The sequence below is a fragment of the Salvia miltiorrhiza genome, chromosome 1 (assembly GCF_028751815.1).
Source record: "Salvia miltiorrhiza cultivar Shanhuang (shh) chromosome 1, IMPLAD_Smil_shh, whole genome shotgun sequence".
In the NCBI taxonomy this organism is placed as follows: domain Eukaryota; kingdom Viridiplantae; phylum Streptophyta; class Magnoliopsida; order Lamiales; family Lamiaceae; genus Salvia; species Salvia miltiorrhiza.
Genome location: NC_080387.1, coordinates 26154929 through 26171867, shown reverse-complemented (window position 1 = coordinate 26171867; position 16939 = coordinate 26154929). Strand labels below are relative to the sequence as shown.

General features: G+C 36.9%; 1 protein-coding gene across 1 annotated transcript; it reads right to left on the bottom strand.

The window, feature by feature from the left end:
- Window positions 1-1761: 1761 nt before the first annotated feature.
- On the bottom strand, window positions 1762-7941 carry LOC131016986 (L-ascorbate oxidase-like). Its single transcript, XM_057945847.1, has 5 exons — window positions 7542-7941; window positions 7371-7463; window positions 6406-6618; window positions 4570-4764; window positions 1762-2907 (listed from the first exon to the last, which is right to left on the bottom strand). The coding sequence occupies exons 1-5, from the start codon at window positions 7815-7817 to the stop codon at window positions 1948-1950; spliced, it is 1737 nt and encodes a 578-aa protein (XP_057801830.1). The 5' UTR covers window positions 7818-7941; the 3' UTR covers window positions 1762-1947.
- Between the last annotated feature and the right edge of the window lie 8998 nt (window positions 7942-16939).

The window sequence follows — 16939 nt, the reverse complement described above, 5'->3', positions numbered from 1 at the left end:
GTTGAAAATTGGATGAGATCCTTTGTCCCATAATTTACTATGTTTCATCGTGTTTCACTCTTAATTTCTCTATTTTATTATAGTTTTTTTTATTATACAAGAAACCCTAATTAATATTGGAAAAAAGAAAAAAGCAATTTAGTGTCTACTATGGCCTTTGGCACTTTATACTCAAGATTCGATCAATCAAGCCCGTCATGTTCTAATTTGGGTGCAATTAAGCCTCTCCGTCTGACGATCAACTGACGCCATTTGTATTTTATTATTATTATTATTATTAATGCACTACGCTACACACCATCATCTCTCTTTGTTACTCTCGCTCTCCTTCCGTTTCAAGCTCGGCCCTTTCTTGGGCAATGGCGGCCTCGCAAGAAGATGTTGTTGGAGTGGCGCGAAAACGGGGTATAGTTGGAAGAAAACGGCAGCTTCTTGCTGTTGTCCGTTATCGGGGTGAAGAATGAGTAGGGGATAAGGGGCCGACGGTTGCTCCTTGTTGTTGTTCGGTGGTGATAAAGAGAGATAGGGGCGGTAGCTCCTCGTGGTCATCAGTCGAAGCAGGATAATAGGTAGAAGGTGGCTGCCATGTTGCTTTTGAAGCCGATGAATAACAGTGGCAAAAGCAGGCGAGGATACCACCGAAGACGGAGGTCGATGATCGATGAAGAATATTTAAGAATTTATTTTCAGAAAGGGGTATTTATGTTGAGGAAGATGAAAGGGGGATCGAGAAATGGGGGTGAAAAAGTGGTAGCGGCGACGATTGCTTTTCGTCGTCGACCGTTTGAGCGAGAGAAAGTGTATTAAATAGAGATAAACACGAGTTTAAGAGAGAGAAGTAAGGGAGAAAAATAATTTGGGGGTTTTGTGTGATTTAGAAAGGAAAATGAGAGAGCGAGAAGAAGGAGACATCGGTGGCCGTAGTGGCGGGACCCTTCGCCGGGTAGGACGCGGTGGCATGATGAAGCAATGTGAGAGAGAGGTTGTGCGTGAAGGGAGAGAGATAGCAGTACAACAACAACAACAACAACAACAACAACAACAACAACAACAACAACAATAATAATAATAATAATAATAATAATAATAATAATAATAATAATAATAATAATAATAATAATAATAATAATAATAATAATACAAATGCGCGTCAGTTGAGCGGCAGACGAAGGGGCTTCATTGCAACCGAATTAGAATATGAGAGGTTTGATTGATCGAATCTTGAGTATATGGTGCTAGATGTCATATGAGTGTCTATGATAGGGGCTAAAGTGCTACTTTTCCCATTAGTATTTAGCACTAAAAATTAAAATTTTAAAAAATTATATATGCTAACTTTGAATTAATTAACCAAAATAATTTACTATTAATTCAAATAAATATAAAAAATAATTATAAACCCTAATTAGATGAGTGAACCTTAATAATAATTAAAATATAATAAATTAAAATTAAAGAAAAATAATTTTAAAATATAGAAAGATTAAGAGTGAAACACGGTGGACACAGTAAAATTGTGGGACAGAGGTTCCCATTTGGTTGAAAGCTGCCCATACTGTAATTATTAATTAGGTTAAATTGCACCTAATCGGGGTTTATAATTAATTTTGTTATTTTTTTTACTTGTATTAATTAATAATTTATTATTAAGATTGATAAATCAAAACAGACAATATTAATAATATTATGTATTAATTTTATAATAGAATATTACTATTAAAATAGTAGATATAATAGAGGGGCACACTAACACAACAAAAATTGTAGAACATAGAATCTCATTCTCTTCCAGCAGAACTACGTTGAGAACTGCACATCCAAGTTTACAACCAGAAGTGGATCACTTGCGGCAGTTGGAATCGAACCCATTCATAACTCTGACCTAATTAACATGCCATCATCTCTCCACTGAACTTAACATAATTAAAATATCCAACAAAAAAAGTATCAATTGTGTGGATTACTCATGAGCAATTTCCCCGTCAATCCACAGGCAAGAGCCTCATTAGGAATGGCGTTGATGCGATGCACCCCTTCCGCAAACACAACCCCCATCCCCATATGCAAATGCGGCTCAATATGGCAGTGAAACGCCCACACGCCCGGATTATCCGCCACGAACCGCAGCGCCGTCCACCCGTACGGGAAGATCACCGCCGTGTTCCTAATCGGCGGGTTCTTCAGGTTAAATCCGGCCGCGTCCTTGTCCGTGAACTCGCCCTCTCCATAGCCAAGCACCCAGAAATCATGGCCATGCAAATGCCAGGGATGAATCTCGCTCACGTTGGGCTTCAGCGCGTTGGCGTTCTGCAAGATCACGTCCACGGTGGAGTTGAACCTCAGCGTGTAGACGCCGCTGCCGTAGGTGGAGTTGGGGTTGGGCGCGGGGCGCATGACGTCGTAGCCGCGGGGGAAGCGGTCGGGCGGGCTCCTGGCGTCGAAGGCGTCGGGCATGCCGTATTTGATGGAGCCTAGGTAAGGGGTGGTGGGGAGGGTGAGGGACACGTTGTTGATGGACCATTTGGTGTAGCCGTCGATGTAGTTCTGCGTGTTCAGCAGCACGATCCGCCGCTGGTGTCGGGGCGGGGGTTGGGGGGAGCCGCTCAGGGCGAGGATCTTGTTGGAGAAGGCTTTGCTGTAGGCGTAGTCGTCCCACCGCGGGGCCACGGGTGGGGGCGAGCTGGGGAGGCGCGCGGCGGATGTTGGGAGGTAGTTGAGGATGGCGAGGGCCGGGGGTGTGTGGGGCTCCCTGCCTCTCACGGTGGCGGAGATCCAGTAGTTTTCCGAGGGGGATTGGTCGGTTGTGAAGAGGACGGAGTAGCTATCGCCGGAGTAGATGTCGATGTTGTCCACGGTGAATGGCTCCACGTAGTTGCCGTCGGCTTCCACCACCACCATCTTGTGATGCTGTATATACATGTAAAGATATTTAGTGAAAACAATAGTGGGACGTTTCAAAAAGAAAAATTAGTCTATTAGAATAGGATGCAGGGGGAGTATATGGTTTACAATATTAATTTGATTTCAAACAAATTAAAGTTGACATGAATGTTAAAAGAGCACACATGAAAAAGTTGGGACGATGTTGTTTAAAGTAATTAGACAGTTAATTTATGAGTACTTTTTCAACAATCACATTAATTTTAACTAATTTCGATCGATATTATAGACTACACAAATTATAATAAAATCACAAATATGCCAAAATTAAAGGTTATATATTACAGACAACAAATATCAGGATTGTTGTAACGAGGAATAAAAAGTGATGTTGAAGGGTATGTAATGAAATCATGACATGTGTTAAATGTGTCTATAAATATTAGATTCGGACATTTGCTAGTGGAATATATTGACCAGCACTTTGGTTGGCCATGCTGGGTTTTCTCTTCAGATTCATGTCACACTCAAATCATAATAGAGCATTTCCAAATTCCAGTATCATCCCTTCATCTCAAAATTTTTGTGGGTATTCGTAGATATATTTCGTATTCTAATTTTCCTATTTTCACCTTTAATCCATTTTGAAACTCAACTTGTGGCTAACATTAATATGGATCACACTTTCAACTCACTCAATATTTATTTAAATTTTTATTTAAATTTTATATTTATTATTTTTAACTTAATACTCCCTCCGTTTTTTTTAAGTGTCCCATAAAAAAAAGTACATATATCAAGGAAGTTGGAGTATTATTTTTGTGCCCATATTTATTATTTTCAAAGTGTAATAAATTTATTCTCAAATTTTGAAATAGGACACTTAAAAAGGAACAATAAATTTATCTTAATAGGACACTTAAAAAAAACGGAGGGAGTATAAATTAATTTTATAATTATTTTCAACTAATATAAAAATAAATTAATTATTCCATAAACATTATATAATAAAATTACCAAATAATAAAGATACTTTTTATATAAAGAAAATTATACAACACAAAAGACCACTTAAATTCAAGAAATTGAAATATAAGAAACACCATAAACTTATATCTTAATTAATAAATCATTCATCAATGTCAAAATGTGCCCAAATATGCAAATAATAAAACGAAAAATAAGAATAGGAAAATAAAAAAAGAAGCAAAAGTAAATTACAAAAATAAAGAAAAAATAATAAAAAAAAAACGGAAATAGGATAAAAAAATATTAGAATTTTGAAAAGTAGAGAAGGTGAAATCAGCTTTTATCTCATTTTTATTAAATTTTTTAATTGTTCCTTTTTTCTTAATTCTACTTGTGAAATTAATAATGAAGCTATCACAATCAAAAACAATTTCAAATCTTCTTTTACAAATCCCCATTTTCCTAATTGTACTATTTTCCCGAAAGTGGAAGAACATGGTAGCATGAAACCAAGCCTGTCCTTTTGTTTTGTTGAACATATTTTGTGATATTTCACATGTAGAGAGATACTATATATATATCATTTTCTCTGATAGCAACTTGTGCAAGAAATATTCTCTCCCATTATCACTTTTCCTTTTTGTATTGTTAGAATTTAAATCGTATTGAATCAATGTACGTAAACAAATAAAGGTAGAAGTGTATGTTAGTAAATGTTACCCCAATAGCCAAGTTGAGTGAAACAAGTGCGGTGGAGCTCGCTATCCTGAGCCGGTAGGTCTTATTGGGGTGGACATTAAGGATATAAGGCGCATACTGTTCATTGCCTCTTAACTTGCACGGAACTGCCGATGAGTTGCTAAAATGTGCCGCCATGGAGCAGTTGAACTGCCCTCTTCCATTGACTAACAAGCTCTGCCAAAACGCACCATAATTCAAAAATATCATTAAAATGGAAATATTATAATTATAGTATCATTTTGTATGACAATTACCCATTTACCAAGACGTGAAACATTTTTCAAGAATGAGAAAGGTATTCGAAATTATATTAATTAATAAGTAGCCACACACAGGCACAAATATGTGTGTATATATAGATGTTGAAGCTATTCTGTGCCAATCTGTAAAATACTCACACCTACAAGTTCTTATCTTGTTTTTCCCTAAAAAAAATCTTATCTTGTTTTCGTCATTGATAAAGTGATGATAATTATGAAATACGGAATATATATATGTATAGCAACTTTCAGTCAGTCATTTTTCCAACAATTGGACATTGAATCTCAAATCAAATAGCCTCTTAACTACTTATTCTATTCACCAAAATTTTATCATAATTTAATTTTTGATTTATTCGTAATTTTTTTTTATGAATAAAGGAAATATTTTTATATGTCATTTTAAAAAAATGTTAGAATAGTATATTGAATCGTTTCCCCAATACTGTATTTTTGTCTCCGCCCACTCGTAGTCCACTCATTTATCATATTTATTACTATAAAATTAAAGTTATTATCAGATACCCTAGCTAATTGAGTATTATCACACACTAATTAACGATTAAAAATTCAATTTAAGTAAAAATAAAATTGAAGAAATGAAAAAATAACTAAAGAAAATATATATAATAAAACGGGCACCCAAAAAGTGAAATAGAAGAAATCCAAGTGGTAGTCAAAAAATATTTGTGGAGTGATCAGTTTTCTTACTTAAAAATCGTGACCTCAAGTCCTCAAGGGGACACCAAGTGGTGCGACCTCCTGTGTGTGAACAGTGAGGTCCCGGGTTCAAACCCCACTGCTCCCCCTCCCCAACTCCCCCAAGTCAAAAAAAAAATCGTGACCTCAAAGAAAGAGAAGAAAGGAGTGGGAAAGCACACTCACATTGTCACACACAATTATAATATAAGGTTTTCTGATTAAGTTGCTTTCTGTGCCAAAGAAAATAGCACCATAAAGCCATGCACTTTCTAAAGTCTAAAAGTCTATCAATTCTAAACATTGTTTGGAGGAAAACATTCTCAAACTTATCAAAATTTTCAACTCTACTACTAAAAGTAGGATTCTCCTCCTTTATTTTCTTATTTCATTAAGCTCATGCATGTGTAACAGATATTTAAATATACTAGTTATAAATTATGCAAATAAGAAAAAAAAATTGACACATTATAGTTAATGTAGAGAATATAGTAAAATAATTAAAAAAATATTTTAAAAAATTAAATAAATTAAAATTTTCTCTAATTGACTAATTTTTAAATTAGTCATAATATGGCTGCATAAATTTATTGATTTAAATAAACCTTTGCTTCTTTTCATTTAGGTAAAGAAAATAAGTCAGAAAACTATACAGCTAAACTACTAGACAAGAAATGACTAATTAAAATATATAGTGCTTATGTTTCAGTGTTAAATGTGCATTAGGAAAGACGTTTCCTAATTAACCATTTATTTAATTTTTTATATATATATTTTTTGAAGGGCACCTTTTTTCTTAATTAATCAATACTACTAATAAGTTTGAGAATAATTAAAAAAGGGGGGAAAGTATAACCTGTGGCTCTCCAATCCAACGCATGGGTTTGGAGGAGAGATCAACCTCTTGTTCATGAGAGCCCTTATGCCACCAATCACTGAGTAGAATGTTGAACTCTCCATCATACTCCAACTTCTCCTTCTCTCCTTCTGCCACGTCCACGATCAACGATCCGTAGAGCCCAGCTGACCGTTGCATGCCGTAGTGCCCATGGTAAAAGTATGTGCCCGCCTGCACCCCATTTATTTTCCCTCCATTATCACAAAACTAAAGTGGTATATATTCTGCTGGATCACCAGCTCAGCACAGAGCATCATTCCTTCATGTTGCGGACCACGAATCAACCACTCAACTCACTCTGTCTTTCTTATGTGTTTCTTAGTCTGTGTCCAATTTCAAACTACTATTATTCCCGTTACCCAATTTAATTTATTTTTAAAAATGATTCATTGGTTCAGAAAAATAAAACACTTTTGTTATTTTTAATGTTCACCAAAAACATAACATATATTTTCCTTGTTATAGCATGACTCTACGTCTTTTCCTTATCTTTTATCCTTATAAATATTTCGTATACACAACAAAATAACCTCCAGCTCAACCAGCTCAATTTCAACTATTTATTTCATATCATATAAGATATTTTCTCTACTACATAAAAATCAACACCAATTTTATTAAAAAATGTCATATTTTTGATAGACGAAGAGAATAACTAAGTAGTCGTATATTGAATAACCAGGGGGCTTAGCCCACTGGCCACTGGGTCCTCACTTAAGTGAAGTGACCCGGGTTCGATCCCTCTTGGGAGCGAATTCGGAGATTGGAGATATAAGGTGGATTTGGTGAATGGAGAGATAAGGTGGTTCTTGGAGTGGATAGGGGAACTAATTACTAACATCTAACATGACTTTGCCCGATAAAAAAAAAAAAAAAAGTCGTATATTGAATATAAATATAAATAACGATAATAATATACATACCCGGTCGAGTTTAAACCTGTAGAGAAATGTTTCTCCTGGATTAATAGCACACTGCGAGATTGAGGCAGTCCCATCTGCCCAAGGCGTCCCAATCTGCAAATTAATTTGTATTTCAAAATAAATAGATAAATGTGGGGAAAATTAATAGTAATAGTGAATTGAATAGGAGACCTGTCTGATTCCGTGCCAGTGGATGACAAGGCCCTCGGTGTGAAGCTTGTTGGTGAGCTGGAGATGGATGGTGTCGCCGGCCCGAGCCCGTATGGTGGGGCCCGGGAACTGCCCATTGATGGTTATCACCACGCCTTCCTCCCCGTCGGGAGACCAGTGCATGTATTGCGCTTCCCATTTCAAATGTCGGACTTTACCCGCCGCCGTTGCTGACCTAATTATTCCAACTGCCAAAATCAAAATCAAAACCCACCATGAATCAACAAACACACCCATCTTCTCTATCAACTGTTGTTTCGGACTGCACACTTAAATATATAATGGTGTTATATATATATATAGGAGAGAGAGAGAATATGGTACGTAGACAAGTATATATTCACCCATAGTGCGTGGGTCTGTCTAGGTCATATATTATTTATCCTTTACAAAAAGTTTGTTAATGTCATGAAATTTCCTTCTTCATGACTAAAGACCATCTTCAACAGTCCACATCATATTCAAACTCACTTGTCACTTGTGTACGTGTCGTGCGGTTCGAATTGAAGTTTTAGTGGAAGCAGACCTTTACCAACACCAAGAACAAGAAATATTACTCTCTCCGTCTCAATAAAGATGCTACATATTCCTTTTTGGATCGTTCCAACGAAAATGCTATATTTTTAAATATGAAAAAAAAAATAAGGATTTTAATTGCAGAATTACAACTAATTAATCACTCCCTTATTACCTTCTCTCTCATACTTTATCACTTTTATACTACACACTTAAAACACCCCGTGCCGAAAAGAAATGTATCATCTTGGCTGGGACGGAGTGAGTATGTTGATATAAAAAAATTTAAAATTGCATAAATATGTACAAAATTTATAAGTCATTTTGATTGTTGGTGATCAAAATGAAGAAACTCTACATTTTTACTTCACTCTATTGTAGAATTTCTTCAGATATGCTCTTCACGCTTTGATGTCACTATTTTTCTTGAAAATATAAACGTTTTATCTCATATTTGCCCTTTCTTGGATAGCTCCGAAATTAACTAAAATTAACTAATTTGTTGAATTCGCTGCTGCTTTGAAATGCTTCGCTAATTCACAATTCAAATAAATAAAAAATTGGCTGTTATAACTTAATTGAATTCCCAGCATATTCTCCTGACTCGGTATCTCACCTTTTTTGTTTAATTAAACAACTTTGAAGTTCTTTTTGCTCTCTGTCTTGGTTTGTGTTTGTGACTACGGCGACGGCGTATAACCGGCCGAATCACTTGGTTGTTGTTTTTGTTTTTGTTTTTGGGCTCTTGGCGACGGCGTCTCACCGGCCTTGTTGCCCTTCTTTCGGTTGTTGGGGGGAGAGCCGGAATTGTTTAGGGACGATGGTTCGGCCGGAGTTCCGGAAACTTTCCCTTCCGCTCTCTCCTTTTTCGGTTTTTTTCCTGTAGACGGGTACTCTTTTTCCTTTCTGCGGTTTTTCCCATTGGGTTTTCCGTGGAAAGGTTTTAATGAGGCTCGGCCCTTAGTCTGCTTTTCTTGTGCTTTCAAGGGTTCTTTTAGGTTTTTTCTTTTTCTTTTTCTTAATAAAATCGCAGTTTAATAAATCAACTTTGAAGTTTTGTGTTTAGTTATGATAAAGCATAGCAGAATACTTATCATCTGGTGGAAATGTTGTAATGATAGAGAGAGTCACTACAAAAAAAATATATCGGACACCAACGAAATTACCGACGGAAACTAATCCGTTGGTAATCACAAACGGAACAACGGCGGAATTTCGACGAAAATATTTTCAAAATTTTACCGATGGATTACCGACGGAATAGCGACGGAATTATTAGCGATGGAAAATAATCTGTCGTTAAATATTATTTATTATTTTAAATTTATTTTTTAATTATTTTTTAAATTTACCGACGGAATTATTAGCGACGGAAAATAATCCGTTGTTAAATATTATTTATTATTTTTAATTTAATTTTTAAAATATTATTTAAATTATTGAGAATATTTTAAATTTATTGTTATTTTCAACAATAATATATATTTTTTTAATTAACTATAATATTAATATTTTTTATTATTTTAAATTCGATCGTATATTTACCGTCATTCTTTCGTAGGCACCACAAGTCTTAGATATGACTTCAGCATATTCTAAGGTTATGAATAAATGATATTGTATATTGAAATAGAGTTTAAATGAATTAATAGGTGATAGTTATATCAATAATACGTGTGTTCTGTACTGGTGACCATTCGAAAAAAAATTCAAGGTTAAGCGTGCTTGATTTAGAGCAAAACTAAGATGGGTGACTCACTGGGAAGTTCGTCTTAACGTATGCAATTAAGTTCAAAATACATTAGAAATACCAAAATACTTGTGGAGAATAAAGCTACATTGATTAAAAAAAATTATTATTTTTCGTAAAAAAAAATAGCGATGGAAATGAATTCCGTCGCTAATACCGACGGTCATTTCCGTCGCTACCTATGGACGGTCCGTCGATATTTCCGTCGGTAATTAGCGATGGATGCGAAATTCCGTCGGTAATTTTTTTACCGACCACTTTTACAGCGACACACGGCGGCCGTCATTGATTCGTCGGTATATCGATTTACCGACGGAATTTCGCACTTTACCGACGGAAAATTCCGTCGGTAATCGGCCAGATTCTTGTAGTGAGTGTGTATTTTGGCTTTATTTGTATCTATTTATGTTGGTGTTGGTGTTGGAGCAGCACCGAGTCCTAAATTGAAGTGCACCTTGGATAAAGTTGTGAGTTCAGACAAGGTTGTTCTGTTCATGAAAGGAACTAAGGATTTTTGTTAAAATTATAATTAAACTTGATTAATTCTTAGTAATGTCTATGTTGTTGAAGAGTCTATGTAATTGAAGAGTCTATGAAGTTGGAGAGTCCATGTGTAGTTCAAGAGTCTAGCTATTCATGAATCTAGTTATGGATCATTCATGAACTTATTTAATATTATGAATTCTAGAGTCTTCCTATACTAGTATAAATAGTCATGCAATGTGTAGATAAAAAATCAAGCATTTGGGAATTCAAGCAATATTATCTCGTGACTTTAGTTTCTCTTCCTCTACATAATTATTTTCTCTCCTTTTAGCCTATCACCTTCCAACAAAGTGGTATCTAGAGCCAATGGCATCAAAATCTATTTCTTTTTCCAGTACCCACAACTCTCCAAATTAAATTATGAGAGTTGGTCGCTTAGAATGAAAGCGATACTTGGATACCAAGGATTATGGGATATTGTTGAAGATGGTTTTGTCGAGCCTGAAAATGTGGCGGCTCTTCCACAAAACCGAAGGGATAATCTGGAGAAGAAAAGAAAGCGAGATCAGCTTGCCCTCACAATCATTCATCAAGGTTTAGATGAAGACATGTTCGAGAAAATAGCCAACGAGACAACGTCGAAGAGAACGTGGGAGACTCTTTGCAACTCCGTTGTAGGAGTCGACAAGGTGAAGAAGGTTCGACTTCAAACTCTAAAGGGTGAGTTGAATCAATCTCAATGAAGGAGAATGAGTCTCCGATTATTCCACAAGACTCTTGGCTATAGCAAATCAAATGAAGAGGCTGGGAGAATCGCTGCTGGATGCTCGCGTGGTGGAGAAAATACTACGCTCCCTTTCTTCAAAGTTCAACCATGTGGTGGCTGCAATTCTGGAATCAAAAGATCTAGAGAGAATGATCGTCGATGAGCTGCACGGGTCATTGCAAGTACATGAAGAGATGATGAATCATGGCAAGCAGGAGAAGGAGAAATATGAAAATCTGTTGCAAGAAAAGATCTTCATGAGATGAGGTACTTCAAATCGAGGTCGAGGCCAAGGACGTGGTCGTGGTAGAAGTCGAGGCCAAGGACGTGGAAACAGCCAAGGGAGAGAAGATCAATCTCCACAAAATGATAAATCAAACCGAGGTGGTAGGGGCCGTGGAAGAGGAAAAGGTAACAATTCAAATTACAATAATAAAAATAATAAGTCACATATTGAATGTTATTCTTGCCATAAGTATGGACATTATACTTCCGAGTGCTACACTAACTTGGAAGATGAAGAGTCAAATTTGGTGGAGAACAAGGAGGAAGACGCCGAGCAATCTTTACTTCTTGCACTAAAAAATAATTACATGGAGAGATCAGATATATGGTATCTTGACAATAGAGCGAGTAATCACATGACTGGCGACAAAAGCAAATTTTTGGAGCTCAAATTAAGCAAGAAAAATCGTACTCCCTCCGCCCACAAAGAGCATGTCATGGAGTGGAGGGCACGAGTTTTAATAAAAAAAGTTGAAAATGTGATTTTAGTGTTAAAGGGTAGTATTGAGCCCACCAAATTGTAAAAGTAAAGGATATATATTTTGTAAATATTGAGTGTGAATAAGGTTGAAAGTATAAAGGAGGTTTTCAAAAAAGGAAAACACACAATCTTTGTGTACGGATGAAAATAGTAATAAACACACAATCTTTGTGGATGGATGGAGTATAAATTTTGGCGACAGCTCCAAAATCTCCATTGAAGGTAAAGGTACAATTTTTTTTAAAACCAAAAAATAATGGTCACAAGATTTTGCATGATGTTTACTATGCACCAAAATTAACATGCCACATCTTGCCTTGGTCAATTTTTGGAGAATAATTATAAAATTATTATGGAGGATCTTAAACTTTGGCTTCATGATCCCGACAATGATCTTGTTGCGAAGGTAACTATGACAAAAAATCTAATGTTTTTGTTGGATATGAAGACTTGTGCACCAGAATGTTTGAAAACTTGTGGCCAAGATCCATCATGGATTTGGCATAAGAGATTTGGCCACTTGAATTTTGGAGGATTAAAAGCTTTGGAGAATCACAAGATGGTGACGGGAGTTCCAAAAATTGATAAGCCCGATCAATTATGTGAAGCCTACCTACTCGGCAAGCATCCACGAAGAAGCTTTCCAAAGCAATCCACTTCAAGAGCATCAAAGCCACTCAACTTGTTCCTGCCGATGTTTATGGACCAATCGATCCTCAATCATTTGGTAAAAGTTCCTACTTTGTGCTCTTTATTGATGATTTTAGTAGAAAGACGTTGATTTGTTTCTTAAAACAAAAGTATGAAGTGTTTGATGCATTCAAAAAGTTTAAAACTCTTGCTGAAAAGCAGAGTGGAAATGTTATTCAAGCGTTGCGAACTGATAGGGGTGGTGAATTCATTTCTAATGAATTTAACATTTTTTGTGAGTTGCATGGAATTCGCCATTTTTTGACAGCTCCTACATCACCCCAGCAAAACGGAGTCGTCGAGAGAAAGAATAAAATACTCCTCAATATGGCGAGGAACATGTTGAAAGCTAAAGACATGCCAAGGGAGTTTTGGACGGAAGTCGTTGCTTGTGCAGTATACTTATCAAATCGGAGCCCAACTAAAAGCTTGAAGAATGTGACACCACAAGAACCATCGAGTGGCAATAAACCAAGCGCGTCACATCTACACGTGTTTGGCTCACTTGCTTATGCTCATGTTAATAAGCAAGATCGATCCAAACTTGATGATCGAACCAAGAAGCTCGTTTTCATTGGCTACGATGAAAACACCAAAGGGTACAAGTTGTACGACCCACACAATTGCAGACTCGTGGTGAGTCGAGATGTGGAGTTTGACGAAGAGGCAACGTGGGATTGGAGCTCAAAGGAAGAGAACGAATCTTATGATTTTCTTCCTTATTTTGATGACGGTAAAGAAGAAACAACAGTGGAGGAGCCTGCCTTTCCAATTCCTCCTCGTACACCTGACTCACCGGCTAGTTCGGAACAATCTTCACAAGAAAAGACTCCAAAATATCGAAATGCTGATTTTATAATGAAACTTTCGATATTGGAAAATATAGTTTGTTTTGCTTGTTTGCAGATTTTGAGCCTGAAAGTTTTGAAGAAGCAAGTGAAGATGAAAAATGGAGGCGAGCCATGTACGAAGAATTCGTGCCATTTTGAAGAATGATACTTCGGAGTTGGTACTCCGCCCTAAAGATCAAAAGACTATTGGAGTCAAATGGGTGTTTAAACTGAAAAGAAACTCCAGTGGGGAGGTGGAGAGATATAAAGCACGACTCGTTGCTAAAGGCTACAAGCAACAAGAAGGTGTTGATTATGATGAAGTTTTTGCGCCAATTGCTCACTTGGAAACAATTCGCTTGTTGATTTTAATTGCTGCCCAGAAACATTGGAGAGTCCATCAATTAGACGTTAAGTATGCTTTCCTCAATGGTTATTTGAAGTAGGACATATACATTGAGTAGTCACTTAGCTTTGTAATCAAAGGCCAAGAAGACAAAGTCTTGAAGTTGAAGAAGGCGTTGTATGGGCTGAAGCAAGTGTCGAGAGCCTGGAATGTCCGTCTTGACAAATATTTGCAAGAAAATGGCTTCGTGAGATGTGTACACGAGCATGCTCTCTATGAGAAGAAAGAAGGTAGAGATTTTTTCTACGTTTGTGTTTATGTTGATGATCTCATTTTCACATGAAGTAATCTAGTAATCCAAAGATGTATGAAGAATTCAAGGCTGCTATGGCTCGTGAATTTGAGATAAGTGACATTGGGCTGATGTCTTATTACTTGGGCATCTAAGTAAATCAAATGAAAGAAGGAACGTTCATCTTTTAAGAAAGATATGCAAGTGAGGTCTTGAAAAAGTTCAACATGCTCGATTGCAAGCTGGTGAAGACCTCTATGCAATTTGGAACACAATTGAGGAAAGAAGAATGAATGATTGACCCAACTGTATTTCAGAGTCTTATCGGGAGTTTGAGATATCTGACTTGCACGAGGCGTGATAGTTTGCATGCAGTTAGAGTCGTTAGTCGTTTTATGGAGAATCCGTCCGAGTCCCACATGTTAGCTTCAAAGAGGATACTTTGCTATATCAAAGGCTTGCTTGATTATGGCATTTTCTACTCTTCCTCTAGCAACTACATATTGACAGGATATTGTGATAGTGATTATGCAGGAGAGCTTGATGATAGGATAAACACAACTGGTTTTCTATTCTTCATGGGAGATCATGCAATAGCATGGAGTTCAAAGAAACAAGCCATCATGACGCTTTCAAGTTGTGAGTCAGAGTATGTGTCTGCAAGTACTTCTTGTGCCTGTCATGCTATTTGGTTGAGAAGATTGTTGAAAGAACTTCATTTGGCTACCTTGCCGCGCGCCTTTATAGCCTAAAGAGTACTTTCCATACTTAATACATAGGAGTACTATTATTATGTTAAAAATCATACTATTGATTGTTGTGGAAACTAGAATTAATGAAATTATAATTTTGGTTCGATTAATCGAATCCAAACCGTTCGACACCTCTAAATATTACTATATTCATAACACATCAAAAAGTGGGGTTTTTTTTAATATCTCAACTTATTCCCTATATTGCTCATCAAAAAATGAGTTCATATTCATAACACACTGACGAAGCCGTCGTTTGAGCTTCGCGTAAATAAATTTATCCTGTGCCCACAACTAGGTTAGCTAGCAGTAAGTCTAGAGTCGAATTCACAGGGAACTGAGTGTAATCTCTCCTGCAAGGGTGTTACTAAAAAAGGTTTTGGTTTCTGATGGTTCTGACCACAACTTATTTATGGGCAGAACAGGGTTTCGGACCAAACTGAAATTACAAAAGTAACTTGATCAAATAACAAAACAATTCTGACTTCGGCTTGACTCACTAAACATGAACTAGGCACTCGATCATTGGTTCAAAGTTATTTCACTACACTTGTATACCAGTGGTTATAGGCAAAAGACAGCCACGCGTAGGGGTGTAAAATCGGGTTGCGAGTATCGGGTATACCCTTACCCGCCCCGATACCCGCGCGGGTATCGGGTACCCGATACCCGCAAAATCGAGGTGAAGGGTCGGATGTGGGTATTAGTTTCTCAAAAAAAGCGGGTATCGGGTACCCGCGGATATCCCGACGGGTACCCGCAAATTAAATTTTCTGTTTAATAATTTTTATACTTAGGAATTAATTTAATTTTACAGCCTACACTACAGGAAAGGAAAATAGCCATGAATTCACAATTTCACCCCAAGACCACCTCAATATTATATATGCATTTAATAGACTATGAGTACGGTTTCAATATATATATATACATATATATAGACTGTGAGTACAAAAATGTGAGAATATTTCAAACATACGTTTGAATGCATTTACTATGCATTCCAATATTTCAAACATACGTTTGGGGCTTTAATTGATTAGGAAGATTTTAATAATTAATTTCAGTTCAGTTCTTCGTACTGTCACAATTCTATATTTATCTATACTATATTAAAAAGGTAACTTTTATTTTAAAATTGAGTTCAAATTGATTTGAATGATAACTAATTTATAGAAAAATTCATGCGGGTAAAGAGGGTACCCGCACATTGCGGGACAAGAAATACCCTCCAGCGGAACAAATTACCCGCACAATTAAAACCAATTAAGAACTTGCGGGGAATTGAGGGTACCCTCATACCCGCTGCGGGTACCCGCAGCATGAAGGCGGGTCGGGTAAGGGTGGGGGTTTCAGGCGATTTTGTCCCGCAGATACCTGCATTTTACGGGTAGGGTACCCGCGGGTACCCAATTTTACACCCATAGCTACGCCCCCAATTGTCACGCGTCACGCACGTAACAGCCCTCTGCCCAATCTATCCTTTCAGTAGATAACCTCTTAGAAGTTATCAGCTAATGGAAGTTAACTACCCCAGGCAACATCCACCCCCTACGTTGGCCTCTCGCTTGAGAGTGCTTTGCCCAAGATGCCTTCAAATTTAGATAGACCCAACTTGACTATTGCATGGAATATTTCACCACAGTCACGGCTCCAACACTCGTTGTACTCTTCGGAGGTCGATGGCGTCTTGCCTTTGCCCAGAGATTACTTGTGGCCAGAACTCCTTAGTTAACTAGTGATTAGTTAATTAACTAAGTTGCCCAAATCGTATTTTAATCAAACCTAGTGTATCGAGAATATACACATACAGTTATTATCCCAAATTAGACCTCTCGATTTAAGTGTTCATGTTCAGTTTATTTTCCCAAATCAGAATATAAAATTAGCTAGACATAAAGTAAATAACAAAGGCAAAAGACATAATGGAAAGCATTAAGGTTAATTACTGAATTGAAATTACTCAAAGTAAATAAGTACTTACGGCCAAAAGTGTCGTTCCAAACATAAGCAAAATAAAACTATCTATACCCACAGCCTGGGCAAAGCTTACACTCCATCAAAATAAAACACTTGCGCAGCAGCCGGTCTCTGAATGGATTGCTCTCTAGGCGGAGCCATTCGAGTATTATTATAGGCAATTATGGCTAGAAAAGGTCCAACCC